The following is a 20921-nucleotide window of genomic DNA, read 5'->3' as shown; positions in this document are numbered from 1 at the left end:
TCCTGCTTATCATCACTTTGATCAAAATCACTATGGATGTTGCACTCATTAACTATTGAACACACAACAGAAAACACAGCTGTCATTATCACTCTCACTGACAGCGATATATTGTTTCACTTCTTATGACAAATGTACTTATTGTAAGTCGCTTTGGATAAAAGCGTCTGCTAAATGGTCATTTGTCAGCTGTCTATCCTCCATTAAACTGCATTGAAGTGACACGTTTGTTCCGTGCATTATTATTTCATTATTATGCATGCATTATACCTTTGCACAACGTATTATTCCTTTGCACAACGTAGGCTATGTATTTTCGTAATTTGAAAACGATATTGTCCCATTCAGAGCAAGGAAGATTAGTATGCTAGGATCTCGGTTAGCAGGTATGTATCGCGCCTATTTTACAATAATCTCAAACGTTTCATTAACTCGCACACCAGACCAACCAACCAGGTGTGACACCTCCGCCCAGGCCAGAGCCTTTTTGTTGCGATTTCTGAAATGAAAAAGGCTCGGATCGTACAACACCGGGTGCCCAGTTACAGCCGCGATTCATTTTTCAGTCGACATTTTGTACATTCAGTAGGAACCAAAAAAAAAGTGCCGGTGTTCGGTGTTCCCTGGGATCCACGCAAGCAAAGAGCGTCTACATTCCGATTGGCTGTCAGTGTTTTGCCGCTGAAACGCGTCATAGTAATTTGCATAAAGTTTAGCCGTCTTCAACTTTTTTTGGTCGCTCTGGTCACTCACCTTTCGCCGCTGGTAGCGTTTGACGCTTGTGTCGCTTTGTCGCTCTTGCCCATAGAAAGGGAATGACTTCTGGTGATTTCGCAGCTCAATTCGCTTTTGGTGTGAACGCACAGTAAGAAGCCTATCTTTGTCTGTTTGAAAATAAATGGGTTAAATTCTTAACTTTCCCCTTTGAAGCTGCAGAGAAGCTTCAAATTCATCATCCCTTGTCTCTCACTGCGTTGGAATTTAGATAGTTGTTCACTTGAGAAGCACAAACTATTACTAGCTTACCCTCACCCTACCTCTGACATCTGATCTAAAGAATGTGCCTTACATTGTTCAAGTTCAAGTTCAAGTGTTTTTATTTGTCACATACAATAAATTGAAGTGAAATGTTAAAGGGTCAATGCTCCACACTGTTGTTGGTGGTGAAGAGTAGTAGTAAAAAGAGACCAGCGTTTGGTTCAGTGCTAATTTCTCACCATTGCTCCTATTTCTTGTGTTTCGACTCAGGATTTATTCAGACGCAGTGTATAAAGGTTAACTTCTATTGTGCTGACATTTCAGTTGGTTTTGATGACTGCATGGCCCGTAAAAGATTCAAATTCGGCAGCAGCGACCGCCATTTCCATGTGGAACAGGACGGAACATTAATGGTAAGTGTGTGTTTTGAGATGCATAAATATAGCCTCTGTCCTAGTTTTGGAAGTAATGTGGTATTTTGTGAAGGTGACGAGAACTACCATGCATGGAAGAAAAAGGGACTTCCTCATCTCTTCCCTGAATTCCTAGGGGCAAAAATGTGGTACAATAATCAGGGTGCAACTCCATGGCAATGGCCATCATCACCCTGGACGTCACCCCATGAAAATTCAGGCACATCAGAATCCAGGAAAGGAACTGCAAAAGAGGGCAAATGTGGACCCTTCCAATAAGAAAGAGCTATCTTTGTGGTCCCAGTCATAAAAAACTGTTTATTTTCTGAGATGTATATCATTGTTTGCGATGCCAATTTCTCAACCTTAATTCTCTTCTTTTCTTTTTGCAATTCCATCCCTCCTATTTTAAATTCAACATTAATCCTTGAACTCCTTTTAGGTTATTCAAAACCTGCCAGTTTTGCGCTTTCTTAACTTTTCTAAGAGGCGGAAGAGAGCCTGGATTATCCCTCCTCTCAACATTCTGGAGAATGATAGGGGGCCCTACCCCAAACTAGTGGCCCAGGTAAGATGACGTAAGGGTACTTTTTAACTTGAACTACATGTGAAGACAATATCGAAATCCAAAGTGAAAAAGGTATTGAATTACTATTCAGTTTTACCAGGGTAACAATGTTTTTATGCATTATCTTCCTTTAGATTCGTTCTGATAAAGATAAATGGTCAAGAATGGAGTACAAGATAACGAGTTACGGAGCAAAACGGCCTCTTCATTATCGACAGAAACACCGGCCCAGCTTTATGTGACCAAGCCCCTAGCCGGGAGAGGAAATCCCAGTACATGGTAGGGAAAACCTGCTGGCCAAATTAAAAATGTGTCAATATGCACGACCCTTGCATGTAAAATAATCAATATTTATCTATGCAGTTAGACGTTCTTGCCAACTTTGCGAGCATGGTGAACGCTCAGGCTGAGTCAACCATGGCCGTCATTGTAAATGTCCTCGACATGAATGACAACAAACCAGTCTTCACCCAAGATCCCTATGTCGCAGAAGTTGCAGAGGCTTCAGCGATAGGTAATGCCACGCAGAGGAAATCAAAACCATTTCTATAGAATGTGTCGACTGGGAATTTGAGATTAATCCTCCGATGACTTAATTACAATTAGACAACTAATTGTAATTAAGCACCTCCTGACCTAAGCCAACCCCATATTTATTAATTAAAAACCACCACCACTTACTAGTTAAATGCTTTTAAAATGTAACTCTATTGGAATAAACATGGAACAGAATTAATTGAATGCACCTGAATCATAAATCAACACTGCAGCTTATATTTTGTGCCCATCTCTGCAACGCATGCTTCTCTTCATAGTCGATTTTTGTAATTATTTTTTTGGATTCATTTAGTCTATAAAATGTGCTTAGTTTATCTGACAACCCGCACTATGCTATAGTTCATATGAATATCCATGCACAAAATATTTAAATTGAACTGAAGCATTAAGCAGCAAATCTTATCTGTGCTTGATAAATTATTCAAACAATTGATTTATTAAAATTAGAATTGATTAATTGTCGGGGGGGGGGGCTAAGGGAACATATCGAATAATTGACTTATCGTTGCAGCCCTACTCTACATCCTAATTGTTTTCTAGATGTGACCACCTACTACAACTGGAGCGCTTCATGTTTTTGTAAATCCATTCTTCGGCTTTCCCCTGTCTTTCTCCTGTCTTTCCCCTGTCTTTCTCCTGTCTTTCCCCTGTCCTTTCTCCTGTCTTTCCCTTGCAGGCTTTGAAGTGATTACAATCAGAGCCCACAGATCTGGACGACCCAAATTCTGATAATTCTTTAGTCCACTATAAAATTCTGAGCCAGGACCAAAGTTGCCCAATGCTATTTGTTTGCCATAAACCCTGTTAGTGTAGCCATCAGAGTCAACAAAATAGGGCTCGACATAGAGGTACGGATTTGTATTCATTTATCCACGGCAGTCATTTTCAGCAGAAAGGTTTCCATATGCACAATTATTTTATTGAAAATGGACTTCAATCTGTATATTTTTCTGCAGAAATACCCGAAGTACACTCTGGAAGTAGAAGCTGCAGACATGAGAGGAGAAGGCCTGACTGTTAACGGGCATGTTCACCTCACAGTTACTGATAGTAACGACAATGCCCCGGCCTTTGAGATGGCTCAGGCAAGTAAACGTGTGAAGACCTTTCCTTCTTTATGGAACCAGACCCATTTCTTCTCGATTTTGGCTTGTGACGTGTCAATATCAAACCGCTTGGAGACTCTGACTTGACTTCGACTCGCCTCTTGTGAGACTTACTCAACTGCTTTGAGGCTGAAGTCTTGCTTGAGAAAACAATTTGCTCTGATTCTAAGGGCTATGGTAAATTGTCATTGCCCAGTGCCCTCCAAGATAAAACACATGGCTAATAGGCTTATTGACTTTGTAACGTGACTGTCTAGTAGTCAGGGTATTTCCCGAAAATAGTTTTGCTAAGGGGGATCAGAGAAAATGCCCTGATTGTTCAGAAATTAGGGGGAGTTGTGGACTGGAACGACTGGGACAATCCCTGGTCCATTTATAGTGGTGTTAACTGAAAACCTAAACGCAGAAACAATGGCGTTAAAGTACGGTTCATAGACGTGATCCCTGTTCAGGTTTTAGCAGTCCACACAAACCCCCAGTACAGATCTTCATGGGTCCAAAACCACGATTATGATTATGATGATTATGCAAACTGGACAATTCCAGGCCATCCATTCAGTTCCAATCCACATATTGGGCAAAATTGAATTGCATCATTATTTAATGGTTTATATGGTTACATTTTATTTTCCTTTATCGTTCTTTCTGGTCAAAAATGCACAGTATGAGGCCAGTGTCCCAGAAAACAAAGTGGGAGCGCTGGTTGTGAAGATGTCTGTAACGGATCGGGACGAGCTTCGGTCTCCAGCCTGGAACGCAAAGTTTCAAATTTGTTTATGGAGATAAGAATGGCCAATTTGCCGTGGAAACCGGACCTGGCAAGCAAGAAGGAATCATTACAACTGTGAAGGTGGGGTTGAATCTTGAGTAGTGGCTTAAGAAAAATGTTCTGTACACGATACTACAAAATACATTAAAATGTACCAATATTTGATAAAAATCTCTACATTGGAATCAACTAATCAAAACCTCTGTTTTAGGGTCTGGACTATGAGATGACCAAGACCTTCACCCTGCTTGTGACCGTTGAAAACGAGATTCCCTTTGCCATCCGCCTTCCGACAGCCACTGCCACGGTGGTGGTTTCTGTAGAAGATCTGAATGAGGTTCCTGTGTTTAGGCCAACCATTCAGGTTGTGAAGAGGAAGGAAGATCTCGCAGTTGCCAGTGAAATTGTGCAGTACACCGCAACCGACCCTGACACTGAACGCAGTCAGAATGTCTCGTAAGTTAAAATCGTTTGTTTAATTAACGATTACTTTCCATTTCTCAAACAACCACTTTTATTTATTTTTATTGGATCATGAAGCATTTGCATGTCACTTTCCACTTTGTATATCCAGGTACAAGATCATGAAGCATTTGCATGTCACTTTCCACTTTGTATATCCAGGTACAAGATCATGAAAGACCCAGCGCGGTGGCTCAGTGTGAACCCGGACACGGGTTTGATTAGAGTGAAGAACGGCATGGACAGAGAGAGCCTATACGTTCAAGACGGCAAATACACTGCCCTGATAATGGCATATGACGATGGTATGTAGGAATTATAAAGAATCATTATGTTTAAGAAATATTGGTGCAAAGTACAATTATAATTTTCGGGGTAATGATGCATTTGATTTATTTTCATTTGAAGATGTTTCCCCAGCCACTGGTACAGGAACCCTGGAAATTATACTAGAAGATGTTAACGACAACATCCCTTCAATCAATGAGCGCAACATTACGGTGTGTGTGTGTGTGTGTGTGTGTGTGTGTGTGTGTGTGTGTGTGTGTATGTGTGTGTGTGTGTGTGTGTGTGTGTGCGTGCGTGCGTCATTAAGCACATGCTTTTCTCTACCTTCTTCAGGTTTGCAATACGGAATCTGCCCCTCAGCTACTCTCTGTGACGGACGCCGATGGGCCAGACTTTGCTGCACCCTACACGGTATCACTAACGGGCAGGTCCAAGAATAACTGGACTGCTACGATGGATGACACAAGTGATTAATGGATACGTGAAGTAGCTGTTATTGTAAATCGATTGACATTTGAACATCATCCATTATATTTATGGGACAGACCCTGTTCACAGCTTAAAAAATCATTAAAATGATGGTGTCTGGATTTATCTTTCTCATCCTTCCCTCTTTCTTTAATCTAGGAACAGGGATAATCCTGACATTAATCAGGGCCCTTCCCATGGGAGACTACAATGTAGTCCTGAGAGTGGCAGACAACCATGGTCTAGAGCAAGACAACATTGTCATGGCCACAGTTTGCGACTGTACAGGAAATGAAGTGACCTGCAAAGTTGGGATCCGTGAGGGAGGCATTGGTCTGCCGGGCCTCCTAGTAAGATCAGGAGCTGTTCTGCTGCTGCTATGTAAGTTTGCTATGTACGTTTATTTTCTAAAATAAGACAGTCACAAAACGTTCCTTCAACTCGTGATTTCAATTGGCTATTCTTTTACTCTTTATTTGTGTAAAGAAGACAACATTTGAAGGGTTATTCCGGTGTAAAATGGATTTGGGATATATTTTGTATGATAACGAGTTGAAACGTTCAGTTTTGGAGCACAAAATAGAATACCGCATATAGACGCTTTCTTCAGAGGGCTGTTTTAGCCGATTCCTTCAAAACACTACAAACTTGGAAGGATGGGGGAACTGGTTATGGTAAAAACTAAATCCCTATTTTAAACCACTTAAACTCTTCTTTGGTAGTAAAATAAGGGGTCTTAACATATAAAACAAGGCATTGAGACTTTGAGAAATGGCGTTGACGGGTGATCTACTGATGGTGGAAAATGTCCTTTATTTAATAAACAATCCGTACACAACGCCACCAATGCTTTGTTTTGTATGTTAAGACCCTTATTTTACTACCAAAGAAGTGTCGGGTTACTTTTAGCCTTTTAAGAGGTTTAGAATAGCGATATACTTTTTACGATAACCAGTGCCCCCATCCTTCCAAGTTTGTGGTGTTTTGATGGGATCGGCCTAAAAGCGCCAACATGAAGATATGCGTTTTAACTCGTTATCATACAAAACATATCCCCAATCCATTTTACACCGGAATTACCCTTTAAAACAGCCAAAGCTAAATACGCTTTGCCTATTATGGCATGATTGTTTTTGTGGTCTATTTGGACTCCAATCATATCAATAAACATGAAGTCATCGGGGTACTTCAGTTTGGTCAGCTTGAATCACCATGAGGCCAGCCCTCATGGCAATTTTCCTTTTCAGCTCTGGCAACCAACATTGGTTAAATGTTATGAATTTTTACAATGATTTAATACTGTGGACAGGGCTACAGTTTATATTAATGTATAGCTAAACATGTCGAGACACATCCTTTGCTGAATGAGGACACTGGGATGCTATTAATGATTGAAAAGTAAATTCAGCAACTTGCCCATCTGATCTAATAAGACGACTGTTTTATCTCTGCAGTGCTGGCATTGCTGCTGCTAATATTCATTAGACGCAGAGGTGGAGATCAAGAATGAGCCTTTACCACCAAATGAGGACATCAGGGATAACGTTTACTGCAACGATGAAGAAGGGGGAGGAGAGGACCACCAGGCACGGCCCCGATATTGGCTCAATTGATCAAGAAATCTGTTTAAAAAGTGATGATGTAATTGTTGTTTAGGAGGGCTGTTTTTACTTCTGTTGCACTTCTGTTGCGTCATTTGCTCATTACCTGCTGTGGTTTGACTTATATTTTGTTCTTTAAGGTTAATTATGATCCGAGTGTGCTCCATCGTGGTCCGGACGACCGCCCGGAGGTCTTCCGGAAGTGACGTCATGCCATGCTTCATGCCTAAAGCCGAGTATCGACCTCAGCCTGCCAATCCTGAAGACATTGGCAAATTTATTGATGATGTGAGTCAATCGTGATATTAAGTGTAATTTAATTTCATGATGATTCTTCAAAATTATTGCTTTATTAAAAAGCATCAAAGCAAGTTACTTAAAGCATCGGTTGGTGTCATTTACTTGAGTTTCACAGAAAATGTTTACACCCTAATCCGGCCTTTCCTATGCTTCTAGCTAACTTGTCATATCAAGCTTATAGCTGGTCATGGTGAATGGGAAAATAAAGTTTCACTCCACCGTATGCTACTGTTGTATTTGTCAAGCAAATGGAGATCTCTCTGTTTGAATGTAATAATGCAATGGACCCACTATATTGTACGCCCTCTTCAGAACCTGACGGCAGCAGACCGCGACCCGCTGGCAGCCCCCCTCACACTGTTGATCTATCCTGTGTTTTCTTTTCAATTCTTATTTGCTGGTACTGATTTATATTTGTAAGTTGATGAAAATGTTATTTTTTTCTCTTAAGTTGGCTTTAACATTTTATATTGAAGCTTGTACTTTTTTCATTTTTCAAGTAATGACATCAGATGATGTTCTGTAAGAACATGTTTTTTTTAAAGCTTTTTTTAAAATTGCAAATTCCTTATTTTCCTAGGATGTATTTCAACTAGGTAGATAGGATGACGAAAGTAAAGGGGACATTACGGGAAACGTTTTGAATACATTTACTTGCAAAGTTTGTTGGTGTAATCAAGCCGAAATAAAAAAATATATGCTAATCTGAGAATGTCTTCGCATAAACCTTCTGTGTGCTATTTTTCGAGGTTAGGTTAAGGATGGATGTGTTTGTGTAGTCTTGCAATCTTGGTCATTTGGTTTCGCTTTCTACAATGATGTTTTGTAGAGCTTTGGGCTGTTTCAAACATTTTTAAGAGGAACAGTGTGGAATTGTTGAAGGACATTTATTAAGTTAATGCAGTGTCAGAAATGGCCGCCTGTATTAATGGTTGCACACAGAGGCTGGGTTCCAAAAGGCCTTTGTGCCGTTCACCACTCAGTTCCTTCAAATCTTTAGATGTTATCTTGATCTCCATTGTACCCACGTTGGCTGCAGCTGCATTGACGAGAAAGCTTGGCGGCTGAATTGTGATGTGGACTGATAATCAGTGTATCCTAACGAAATGTTTTAGAGATTATCATCAGACAAGTCATTTATGGGCACATATAACAAACGTGATTTGTTTATATGTTATAGGTTGTCTCGCAGCTTCGCTGCTTGACACCCAATTATTCTCTTCACGGGCGCAGCCATTTTTGTTTTCGAGTCGTATGGTCATGGTGTTTCCTGATCCTCGGATGCCAGCCTTCCGAGTAGCACTTTTGACGTAATTTCCGGTCTCCGAGCATTTATAGCGTTACTGTTCGTCTCTGTGATTGTGTCATGAAATTGGCTAGTCGTTGTTTATTGTTAGCTACATTAGCCTCTTTAGCAAACCAGCCCAGAAAACAAACAACACCATTACATTGAATTGCACGCAGAGCAAGACCATGCAATGTATAAATTGGTGACGGGATAAAGTAGCAATGTAATCAAGTGTGTAAAGAGCATTTAAAAATGACACTAAAATGAACCAACGAAAAAAAATCTCTTCACGGGGCAAGCCATTTTGTTGAAAGCAGTCATCACTGCTCTCGGTCTACTCTCAGATTTCCAAAAGTTGGAGACAAAAAGGGGGCGCGCCTCCGAGAATGCCGCAGAAATGCTTGGAGATCTTCGACTTTCGACTCGGATGTCCAGGCGTCCGAGGATTGAGGAACACACCATCAGCTTCACTGAACTAGGTCTACTCTCAGAACTACGAGTAGGAAGGTTTCGGAAGGTTACTACCACCAAAAGGGTGCGTGCCTCCGTGAAATGCCACAAGAAAAGCTCTGAGATTTACACCTTACAACTCGTACGGGTTGGCGTACCATACAAATGGATAGCACCATCAGTGGAAGCAGTCATCGACGACTTGACTTACGCGCGGGGGGTAAATGTTTCCGTGGTAACCACCGAGCTTCACCAATCAGAGACGTCGTGTTAACACTTTAGGATTGTGGCATCGCGAATAATATCGTCTCAAAAACTTTGCATTCATCTATTGCTTCTACAGGAGCATATACCATCTTTTCAGCAATGTAACAGCTTGCTGGTAAGCCAACCTTGTGTTACGAGAGTAGCGTATGTGTGTGCGCGAGAATGACTGTGTGTGTGTGAGTGACGTCAGCGAGTGAGTGAACGAGAGAGTGAGGCGAGCGATAGCGTGTGTCAGTCTAGGGAAGAACGGAACGAGTCCGGTTACGTTCGGGGCAGATGTGTACTGTAGGGTCGTTGAAACTGTGGAATGAAGTATCCAGCCAGTCAAGAATCAGTGCCTGTGTCATTCCGACCTAAGACCAGACCCACTGCCGGTCAGAGTGAAGGGTGTTACCCCCCCGAAAGGACATCGGCCCTGGAGGGGGCGTCTCCCCTGTGCTCCCCGACTACGGTCTGGCAGTCAAAGAGCAGGAAAGGTGTAACATTGGCGACCACGAAGGGACGGTTTGAATGGGCTGTCATGCCAAATTATTTCAGAGAGCGGTGTGGCCAGTGACTTCAACAAAGTCCAGGAAGTGCACTGAATGGCCAAGACCGACGTCGCTCCAAGATGTCCGTCGCTTTGTGGGTCTGGCATCTAACCATCGGCGATTCGTTAAAGACTTTGCGTCCATTGCAGAACCTCTCCATGTCCTGACCAAGAAACATGCCCAGTTTTCTTGGTCTGAGGAATGCCAGGCAGCATTTAACGAACTGAAAAGCCTGCTAACAACCGCGCCAATCCTGGGCGAACCCCCTCGAGGCAAGACAACATGATACTGGACACAGACCGCCAGTGACGTCCGTATCGGCAGCTGTTCTCTCGCAGGTTCAGCAGGGTGTGGAACGTGTGCTCACCTATGGAAGCCGCAAGCTGTCCACAACTGAACAGAATTACTGCACCACACGGCGAGGACTGCTAGCCATGGTCGACTTCATGGCACACTGTCACCAAGTATCTCCTGGGGCGGCGCTTCACATGTGCACCGACCACAGCAGCCTTCGGTGCCTAACAAGGATGAAGGAGCCTGAGGGACAGCTCGCCAGGTGGCTCGAGAGACTTAGCGAATACCACTTTGAGATCATCCATCGCCCTGGCCAGCTTCACGGCAACGCAGACGGCCTCTCCCCGGAGACCCTGCCGTCAGTCCTGTCCTTGTAGGCTCCCCAGCCCGCCTCCTCCTCAGTTGAACGTCAGCCACCAGGCTGTGCTGTGCGATTGGACTCTGACATCCACCAGGCGATGCTGAGTCCAGTGGGGATGGAGAGACACCCAGCTCCCGCAGAAGTAAGTCTAGTGGGGGTAGACAGGTCCTGGTGGGGGCCGCTTCTCCCCAGATATCAGAAGCCCCCCCCCTCCACACCAAAGCCACTCACACCGACTTAAACAGCTCTTATATACTACACACGTAGGCACTCTCAACACTCACATCGTCCAACACTTCCAAACTCACCCCATCACCTCACTGTTCATCACCGGGCTGGAGGTGAAGGCGTGCTGGGCGGACAGACAGAGGAAGGAGGCGGAGCAAGAGGTGGAGAGCCAAGCTTAAGACCCTCCCCCCCTTGGGCCTGAACATCAGGGAGTGGGGGCCGCACTGGGACGCTGCTGGGGGCGCTGGGGGGTCCTGGGACTCCTCCTGGGGGGTTCCCTGCATGGCGTCAGGTCGACTGTGCGTTTTAATATGTTACACGTTTTTATCCTTACTGTTGATCCTTCACATCATGATCTATTGAGGCCTTCCACCTCTTTCACTCTTCCTTTTATTCTGTTGGAGGCTTCTTTTATGTGAAGGATGGTATGAATGTGTGAATGGTTTCACTAAGCCTTATTGATCTTGATTTCATGTACCCATTTATTTTACTCAGTTTTATCTAGTTTTGCACATTATCTGCCAGCACTTATGTGTGTGTTTTAATACTTCCTGCATGCTTTTGCCATGTTTATGTGTATTTTTATGTCTGTGCATTTTTTAATTAAAAGGTATCCTACATTCTTCACCCATGTGTTCTTCTGAGATCACAAGTGTGCTCCTTTTTATTCCATATTTTGTATTTATGCGCATGATTGACTGTTTATGAGAGGATGTGTATGGATGTGTGTGCGTACCTTTGCTATGAAATCGTTGTCTGTAGCCTTCTCTGATCTCTGATGGAGGATACATGAAGGAGGCTGAGCAGTTCAGAGGTTATCTTTAATGGATTACCAAACAGAGCCACCCTCATCTCCAGGATTAAAGACGTGTCTTCCAGGACTGTAGAAAGACGCATGACTGATATGGATGAAAACGTACGAAACCAGTAGACTCCTGTTCAGAGGAGCCGAACCGTTCAGGACAGGTTTACTTCCATAGATGACGGCATTTTAACTATCTTCACATTGCTATCATCGGAATGATAATAATTAATAATATAATCATTATATTTCATAATAATATATTTATCCTCCTACACATTCACCGAGCGAAGATTATGACGGTAAAATGCACATTTCTCGCTAGAAATGTTTACATAAACACTTTTAATGGCGTTACTATACTAACCCAAATTATCATATTTTCCACCCAGAATAAAAAGTATGTCCGCCATATTCACAGAAAAAAAATCTAAAATTATCCAATAGGAAAGATGCTCCCAGCGTCTATTAGAGCCGTAGTCTGGGTTAAAACAGGAGTGAATGGGCTGCTGGAGCACCCGCTCTGAACGCCAAACATCGCCGGGGATGGCGTTACATTGTAGTGAGTTGAACCCCTCTCCGTCTGCAGAATACTCAGAAGGGCACCTTTACCGTCAGTGACAGACGCTAAGGTGCCCTTGACAACAGTTGGAATTTGAAGTGAGACTGTGTCGGTTATCCCCGAGTGTCTGACAGTTTATTCCCGAGTGTCTGACAGTTTATCCCCGAGTTTCTGACAGTTTATTATTATTGTTATTGTGTGTGTGTATAAGTGACATATTTGTTAGCATTGTTTTTTTTGGAATAATTATGCAACAGACTAACGATGTCAGGTGATGATATGATACACTGATCGTTTAAAACAGCCCTTATGGAACGTGACCACATCTTTACTTTCTGTCTCCAGAGAGAGAGACCCGAGTCTCCAAGCAGTCAAATCTCAAGTAGGTCAAGTCCAGTCTCAGAGCAGGGAGTCAGAGTCCAGTCTCACAGCAGGGAGTCAGAGTCCAGTCTCACAGCAGGGAGTCTGAGTCCAGTCTCCCATCAGGGAGTCAGAGTCTCCAGCTCTGCTTTCACACATATTATTTCAGATTCCTAATGACTTTAGCAATAAGAATGTTATTTTATCCATAGAATGTGAACTATTCTAATGTTCAGACTGGACAGTCCCTGTGTCTCTTTATAACCTGCTCAGGGTTGTTGGCCGAATTCTGCTCTGTTGACAAGTGATTGATGAGGACGCATTGACTCTGTGGCAGCTATGGGGATTAACACATTATTACCCACATACATTTGGAGGCGATACGCCTGCGTCTGTATGTTTTAACGTTAACTGTTAGTGTGCAAATAAAACAACTGTTCTTTCAAAACACAAAGTTTGAAAAATCTTTATTTATTTAATTGTTTGGTTGCAATCTCATTCTCCACCTAAAACAGCTGCTTAATAACATCTGTAATGTATTTGTAACTGTAAATTGGTTACTTTATAAACCAACAGTAGATTACATAGAGAATTATCCACCCGCAACGGCAAAAGCTGTATAAAAACATTAGTAAATATCAGTAACAGTACATTAGTTACTTTATAAACCAACTGTAGATTATAAAGCATTATCTCAAACAGCAACATTTATACATAATACTGTACACCAGTTGTAGGCCCATCCTGCCCCGTCTTCCTCTGCTCTCATCTCCTCCACTAGAGGGCAGTCACGGCCTGTGAAGTGCAGAGTGACAGTAGGAGGGGTTATCTCCTCTGAGCCATAAAAGTGGGAGGGGCTATCTCCTCTGAGCCATAAAGTGGGAGGGGTTATCTCCTCTGAGCCATAAAGTGGGAGGGGTTATCTCCTCGGATCCATAAAGTGGGAGGGGCTATCTCCTCTGAGCCATAAGTGGGAGGGGTTATCTCCTCTGAGCCATAAAGTGGGAGGGTTATCTCCTCGGATCCATAAGTGGGAGGGGTTATCTCCTCTGAGCCATAAAGCGGGAGGGTCTATCTCCTCTGAGCCATAAAGTGGGAGGGGCTATCCCCTCTGAGCCATAGAGTGGGAGGGGTTATCTCCTCTGAGCCACAAGTGGGAGGGGCTATCTCCTCTGAGCCATAGAGTGGGAGGGGTTATCTCCTCTGAGCCATACAGTGGGAGGGGTTATCTCCTCTGAGCCATACAGTGGGAGGGGTTATCTCCTCTGAGCCATACAGTGGGAGGGGTTATCTCCTCTGAGCCATAAAGTGGGAGGGGTTATCTCCTCTGAGTCATAGCTGCTCATGTTAAAATGGGGCGTCTTTATGAGATCTTATTTTGTGGCATTGTTGTCGCTCATGAACGCTTCAAATTCACATATCATTGCGGCCCTGGCCAAGGCGACTCTTGACCAATAGTGTATGAATGGAGTTTGTTTATTCTTTCTAAGTCATTAGTACTGATATCAAATAAATCCCGTGGTCGTCTGAAAGAGAAAGTGACTCTTTCCTCCGCGTGGGTTCAGACGAGGCGACGCGGGCTGGATATCGGTTTACCAGACTGAACATTTATCAATTACTGCTGAAGTCTAATGTGACAGGATATATACACACTGTAGGTCCTCTTGTACCAGGAAACTACGTAGATGGGGTCTGTGTGTGTGGTGTGTGTGTGTGTGTGTGGTGTGTGTGTGTGTGTGTGTGTCTGTGTGTGTGTGTGTGTGTGTGTGTGTGTGTGTGTGTGTGTGTGTGTGTGTGTGTGTGCGCGAGGGAGGGAGAGAGGGAGAGAGAGAGAGAAGGGGAGAGTGCGTGTATGTGCAGTGTGGGTATGTTTGTTTTGTGCCACAGGAGTCAGGAGACAAGATGGAGGCAATTTACAATACGGTTCATTACACGCAACACAACTAGGGCTGCAACTAACGATTATTTTAATAATCGATTAATCTGTCAATTATTTTTCGATTAATCGATGAATCGGATAGAAAAAAAATTTAAATTAAAAAAATAGGAATTGAACGCATCTTTATTCAAAAACTGAACATCACTTCAAATTCACAATGCAGACTGAAGTGTAAAAAACACCAGGTTATTGCTCCAACGTCCTGGAACTATTAAAAGTAATATCAAATAATAAAAAGATTAAAAAACATAACTGGGATAACACAAAAAAAAACATACAATGTATGATATACTTTTATATGTATATAAGGGATGTCCATAGCCTGGCTCCGCCCGCCTAAGTACTTCCGCTCAATTTGAATTTCCCTTCAGTACTAGGTCTGGACCTGCTGTATGTAATTTGGTTTTCTTGTGCCGCCACAGCGGCCACCAATCAGCGAACAGAGTGCGTGTCTGAGAACAATGACGATGAAGTCGTACGCCAGTTTGAGTTGTTGTTGTAGGTCGGTAGTTGATTTACAATGTGCAATTTTTTCCCTGATAAATTAAATTCGACGAACAAAACCTGCAGCTGTCGTTGACGGACATTTCCGTGCAGACGCGCAAGGTGTTTGGTCTGTGTACAACCTGCGCGTGATTCCCGGCGCATGACATACGTCACAACCAAACGTTAGCGATTGTTTATGGCAGATCCAGAGTGGCACTGGGCAGATCCAATCATTTTAGACTTCAACAGACACCACCGCCTTCAAGTGAGTTAACGTTTGTCAATTGATTAGGTCCAGACTCTCTGTACAAATGAAATGGAAATGAAGTGAAGTACGAGAGTCTGGTAGAACCAGGCTAGGATGTCCATGGTTAACCAGTCAAACCTATTGATGCCATTTTCGAGACTCCTTGAAATATAACTTTTAATATTGCTTTAATTGCTGATAAGATGATGATAGTTCAAGATAGGACATTAAACAGGTCATAATTCTATCTTTACTATCTATTTTATATTACTGGGAAAACAAGTTTCACCAAAATCTCTATTATTATTTATTTTTTTCTGCTGCATTTGAACGCATCAAACATATTACTGAGGCCACCTGAACACATCACATTTGACACTTTTTGTGACCATAGGTTCGTTTTTTTTTAAGCTAAATAGCTCTATATCCTGCCGATTTTAACATGGATTTAAAAACTGCAATACTATTTTTGACTGACGGGACTTTCTACACCGTCCGGTTGTGTGATTACTACCGCTGCTTTGAATGACTTGATGCACGCGGTGCCGACTCCGAACCCGTCTGCACAACGTCTGCAGCAGCAGCAGCTGACAGAGTTTTCGGCTGGACTAGACGGATACTGAGTTGAAGGAGTTTTTTTAACCCAAAGACAGTGAAGGTACAACACTTTTATGTAGGCCTACAGTCCAGTTTTAAGATTTGACCAAAATACAAGCTGTGGTCGCTCACACTGCTCGCTGTGGGCGTGCATGAACCGTGAACCAACCTGTTGGCGGCTGGCTGTAAACAGTGCTGCGCCTATGAGTAACTTATTAATCGCGCGACACAACGAATCGACGACCAAATTCGTTGCCAACGCATTCAGTAATCGATTTTTATCGATATTATCGATTCGTTGTTGCAGCCCTAAACACAACATTGTAAAATAATCTTGTATCTTTAAAACATGTTAATCTATTACTGTGATGAAGTACTGTTAAAATATAACTATTAATCTATTACTGTGATGAAGTTCCGTTAATTTATGAATGTTAATCTATTACAGTGATGAAGTACTGTTAACATATGACTGTTAATCTATTACTGAGATGGATTATTTTTAAAGTATTACAATTACTGTGATAAAGTAGGCTGCTGATAATATATAACTTTTAACATATGACTCTGAATAAGTATTGTAAAGTGGTAAAGTACTGACTGTGGTCAGAGGTTGGGCCTCAGGAGCCGGATTCTGCCCTCAGTGTTCTCAGAGCAGCTGTCAGAAGAACCTGGGATGTAGCAGAATGGGAGGAGGTGAGGTCATGAGCTAGATGGATCTAGATCTATAGAGCTGTATAGTCCAGTGAGCTAGATGTATCTAGATCTAAAGAGCTGTATAGTCCACTGAGCTAGATGTATCTAGATCTATAGAGCTGTAGTCAGTGAGATAGATGTATCTAGATCTATAGAGCTGTATAGTCCAGTGAGCTAGATGGATCTAGATCTATAGAGCTAGATGTATCTAGATCTATAGAGCTGTATAGTCCAGTGAGCTAGATGTATCTAGATCTATAGAGCTGTATAGTCCAGTGAGATAGATGTATCTAAATCTATAGAGCTGTATAGTCCAGTGAGCTGGATGGATCTAGATCTATAGAGCTGTATGGTCCAGTGAGCTAGATGTATCTAGATCTATAGAGCTGTATAGTCCAGTGAGCTAGATAGATCTAGATCTATAGAGCTGTATAGTCCACTGAGCTAGATGGTTCTAGATCTATAGAGCTGTATAGTCCAGTGAGCTACATGGATCAAGATCTATAGAGCTGTATAGTCCACTGAGATAGATGTATCTAGATCTATAGAGCTGTATAGTCCAGTGAGATAGATGTATCTAGATGTTTCTAAATCTACAGAGCTGTATAGTCCAATGAGATAGACAAGTCTCCAAGGTCTCTGTATTGGTAGTATCATTAATCATAAGAGCAGAATTGCAATAAAACATATTTTACTCACCAACTGGTTTGTGACGCTTGTCTGAATCTAAGGATCAATAGAAATGATTAGTGTTGTATCAGTGGTGAATATCCTCATGTTATTATACTTTCATATTCTTAATGCCACAACATCTCTGTGGACATTGGAGAAGGTTCATCATTCAGAGGTGGAGAGGTTTCTACCACCAGACCTCCAGTGTATGAAGACAACCAATCAGATTCTAGGAAGGGGACAGGAAGTAAGAGCAGGTGGAGATCAGGTGTTTGTCCTCCTGGAGAGTTTGATCCACTCACCGTTCCTCTTCTGGTACACAAAGACTCCAACAACAGCAGCAGCAACAACCACAGCAGCAACAGCGACACCAACGAGGATGAAAACAAGGAGGTGACTCTTGCCTTGAAGGTAAATCAAGAAAATAAAATCAGGTGTGTAATAATAGATGTTATTACAGACCCTCCCCGTCCAACCCTCCATCATTGAACCCCAGGTCTACGGTCACGTGATGCTACACAACGTCAGTGTAACTATTCCTCTAAAATGTGTTCTGGAGCTCAGGGTCACTCAGGGACTGATCTGAGCCTAGCCCTATTCATGGAACTCATTTACCCACAATCCACCAACTCCATCCCCTCCAACACCAGTCTTACCCCCGTTGGTCCTGATGAGGGCGGGGTCCAGGGGGGTGGAGATGTCCTCGATGCCTTTCAGCTGGACCACACACTCGTACCTCCCCCAGTCCTCTTGTGGGACGGCCGTGAGGTCCAGGTCCACGCTGACCTGGAAGGTCCCGTCGTGGTTGGGGAGGACCTCCCCGGGGTCCACCTGCTCATGGAGCTCCTGGCCGTCTCTCCTCCAGAACACCACCACCCTGTCAGGGTAGAAGCCTGTAGCATGGCACACCACTGGGGAGGAGGGGCTCCTCTGGAGCAGAGACACCCGCGGACGCTCTGGAGAGAGAGGGGGGGGGGGGAGAGAGAGGGGGGGGGGGAGAGAGGGGGGGGAGGGAGAGGGGGAGGGGGGAGGGGGAGGGAGAGGGGGATGGGGGAGGGAGAGAGAGAGAGACAGAGACAGAGTCCGGTCGTCTGTCTGTGGTTTCTTTCTACAACCGACACAGAGCCCCCCCCCCCCCCTCAACCAAAACCCAGGGAGGAGGTCCCAGAATAATATCAGAAAAAACATTTGTTGCTCTATTTTTAATTTCTGATTAATATCTTATTATTCTTAAGGCACTGATGGAAGCATTAATCACTAATAAAACAAGAAATCATCGGCTGAACACACGAGAACATTCAGTTGGATCCACTGAGTTGTTTATTGCAATTATGCTTCACTAACAAATGAGACAGAAAAATAGTCCCTTACATGTACACAATAAACACAAGGACTAAAACAATAGAAGCAGCAGACTTTACAAATCATCAACAGGTGTGCACGTATCTTTAATAACTGAACATGTTCTGCAGCCACTTGGTTCCAAACAGAACCCAAAAAAAATCAAGATTCAGCCTAAAGTAATTTACAACATGCAACATTATCCCATAGACCACTTGGTTATTAAGAATAAAACATAAAATCTGCTTTAAATCAGGTTGTAAATCAGGATTATGACAACAATTATGATATAAGAGCCCTTAAGACCAAAACTGGTGAAGTCTGAAAATATACAAAGATGAACCATCAATAGGTATTTTATATACATTACAAATAATAAACGTTCTTATCTAACGTATTTTCATGGTTTATCATGCTATACTTTAAAGAACAGACAGACAGACAGACAGACAGACAGACACAATGTAATTGTGTGTAAACACAGACACTGAGTCATCAGTCCTCTCTGTGCGTGCGTGCGTGCGTGTGTGTGTGTGTGTGTCCTCCTCCCCCGCGCCCGTTTGCTTTTTCTACAACCGACGCCGCCCCCCCCCCCCCCCTCTACCGCGGAGGGATCACAGAGACACTGCTCCCCAGCCCCCCTACCCAGAGCCCCGGGAGGAGGTCCTCCTGGGTGAAGGAGGACCAGAAGGTGTGGATGTGTGTCAGTGTGTCTGAGGACCCTCCTCCACCTGGGGACACTCTGTAGAAGGACAGAGAGCCAGCAGGCCGGTCCAGATACACTCCTACTCTGGAGGAGCCAGCGGGGGGGAGACGGAGGGCTGGTCCTCTACCGTTGTACCAGGCAGAGTAACCAGCATCAGAACAATAAAGACACCAGGACTTGTTGTTCCATCCAAGCCCGCTGTCATGACCCCCTCCTCTCCTGGTGATTCCTCTGTATGTCACTCCTATACCAACCCGTCCTTCCCTCTCTACCTCCCAGTAACAGCGGCCAGTCAGAGCCTCTCTACCCAACACCTGGGGCCGGGAGTCAAATCTGTCTGGGTGATCCGGATACGACTGGTCCACAACCCGCGTCACCTTCCTGTTGTCCTCAGACAGAGAGAGTCGTCTGTGGGCCGTGTTGGGGTCCAGTGTGAGGTCACAGGCATCTGAGGGAGAACCAGACATGATGAGCTGCTGAACCGCTCTTCATCCTCCTCATCATCACCAGTACTGTTCTCCTGCGCTCTGTGTACATATACATAGATATGAACACATACATACATATACATATGTACACATTCATAGATACACACACCCCAACAACAACGTTATGAAAACAACAACAATATTATGAACAGATCAACAACAAACATCTCTCCTTGGATCCAGGCTGCTCTTCTTCTTTTTATTCTCTTTCAGACTCTTTTTGTGATCGCTCTCTCTTCTTCTTCAGCCCCCCCCCCCCCCCCCCCCCCTCATCCCTCTCCCCCTCAGCCCCTCCCCCCCTCATCCCTCTCCCCCTCAGCCCCTCCCCCCCTCATCCCTCTCCCCCTCAGCCCCTCCCCTCCTCATCCCTCTCCCCCTCAGCCCCTCCCCCCCTCATCCCTCTCCCCCTCAGCCCCTCCCCTCCTCATCCCTCTCCCCCTCAGCCCCTCCCCCTCACCAACCCCCCTCCCTCTCTCCCCCCCTCAGCCCCTTCACCCCCCCTCCCCCTCCCCCTCACCAACCCCCCTCAGCCCGGTCACACCCCCTCCCCCTCTCCCTCAGCCCCTTCATCCCCCCCTCCCCCTCCCCCCTCAGCCCGGTCACCCCCCCCCATCTCAGCCCCCCCTCAGCCCGGTCACCCCCCCCACCCCCCCCATAGTCCTCCCCCTCAGCCCGGTTGCCCCCCCCCCCCCCCCCCCCCTAGTCCTCCCCCTCAGCCCGGTCGCCCCCCCCTCAATGTAACAATGTAATACCTGCTGGGTTTTATACAAGTAGGTTTAACTGTGATGCTCGACAGTATTAATATACGGAAGATACATGAGGTCAGCCATCATCTTCATTTCCAGTAGGATGTGACCTCACTTCCTGCTGTGTGGATGGACTTCCCGTCTCAATAGTGAGTGTGTGATGTGATGAATCAAACAGACACTTACACTTCTTTAGAGCTGGTTTCAGCCTCCACACTCCACCGTGCTCCACACTGGGGGGGAAACAAAGTGAGAGCAGCATGTTGAAACATTCACCTTCATCATCTGTTGTCTCATCACGTTCTACACAACATGAGTGACAGCTGCCTCTTCAAACCACTTCATCTAGC

The 20921-nt window shown here is 44.2% G+C and overlaps 1 protein-coding gene and 1 pseudogene across 1 annotated transcript; one reads left to right on the top strand and one right to left on the bottom strand.

The window, feature by feature from the left end:
• Positions 1–1152: 1152 nt before the first annotated feature.
• On the top strand, positions 1153–7223 carry LOC115539353 (EP-cadherin-like; annotated as a pseudogene).
• A 5876-nt stretch (positions 7224–13099) lies between these two features.
• On the bottom strand, positions 13100–18214 carry LOC115539367 (class I histocompatibility antigen, Gogo-C*0101/C*0102 alpha chain-like; the record flags this gene model as incomplete). The annotated part of the gene is made up of 5 exons (XM_030350400.1): positions 13100–13448; positions 16524–16593; positions 17318–17344; positions 17593–17694; positions 17947–18214. Coding segments are annotated over 4 exons (462 nt in total), but the record flags the coding sequence as incomplete, so codon positions are not given.
• Between the last annotated feature and the right edge of the window lie 2707 nt (positions 18215–20921).

Source organism: Gadus morhua, unplaced genomic scaffold, assembly GCF_902167405.1.
Source record: "Gadus morhua unplaced genomic scaffold, gadMor3.0, whole genome shotgun sequence".
NCBI lineage: Eukaryota > Metazoa > Chordata > Actinopteri > Gadiformes > Gadidae > Gadus > Gadus morhua.
Note: the sequence above shows the minus strand (reverse complement) of the source record. Positions and strands in the feature narration are given on the sequence as shown.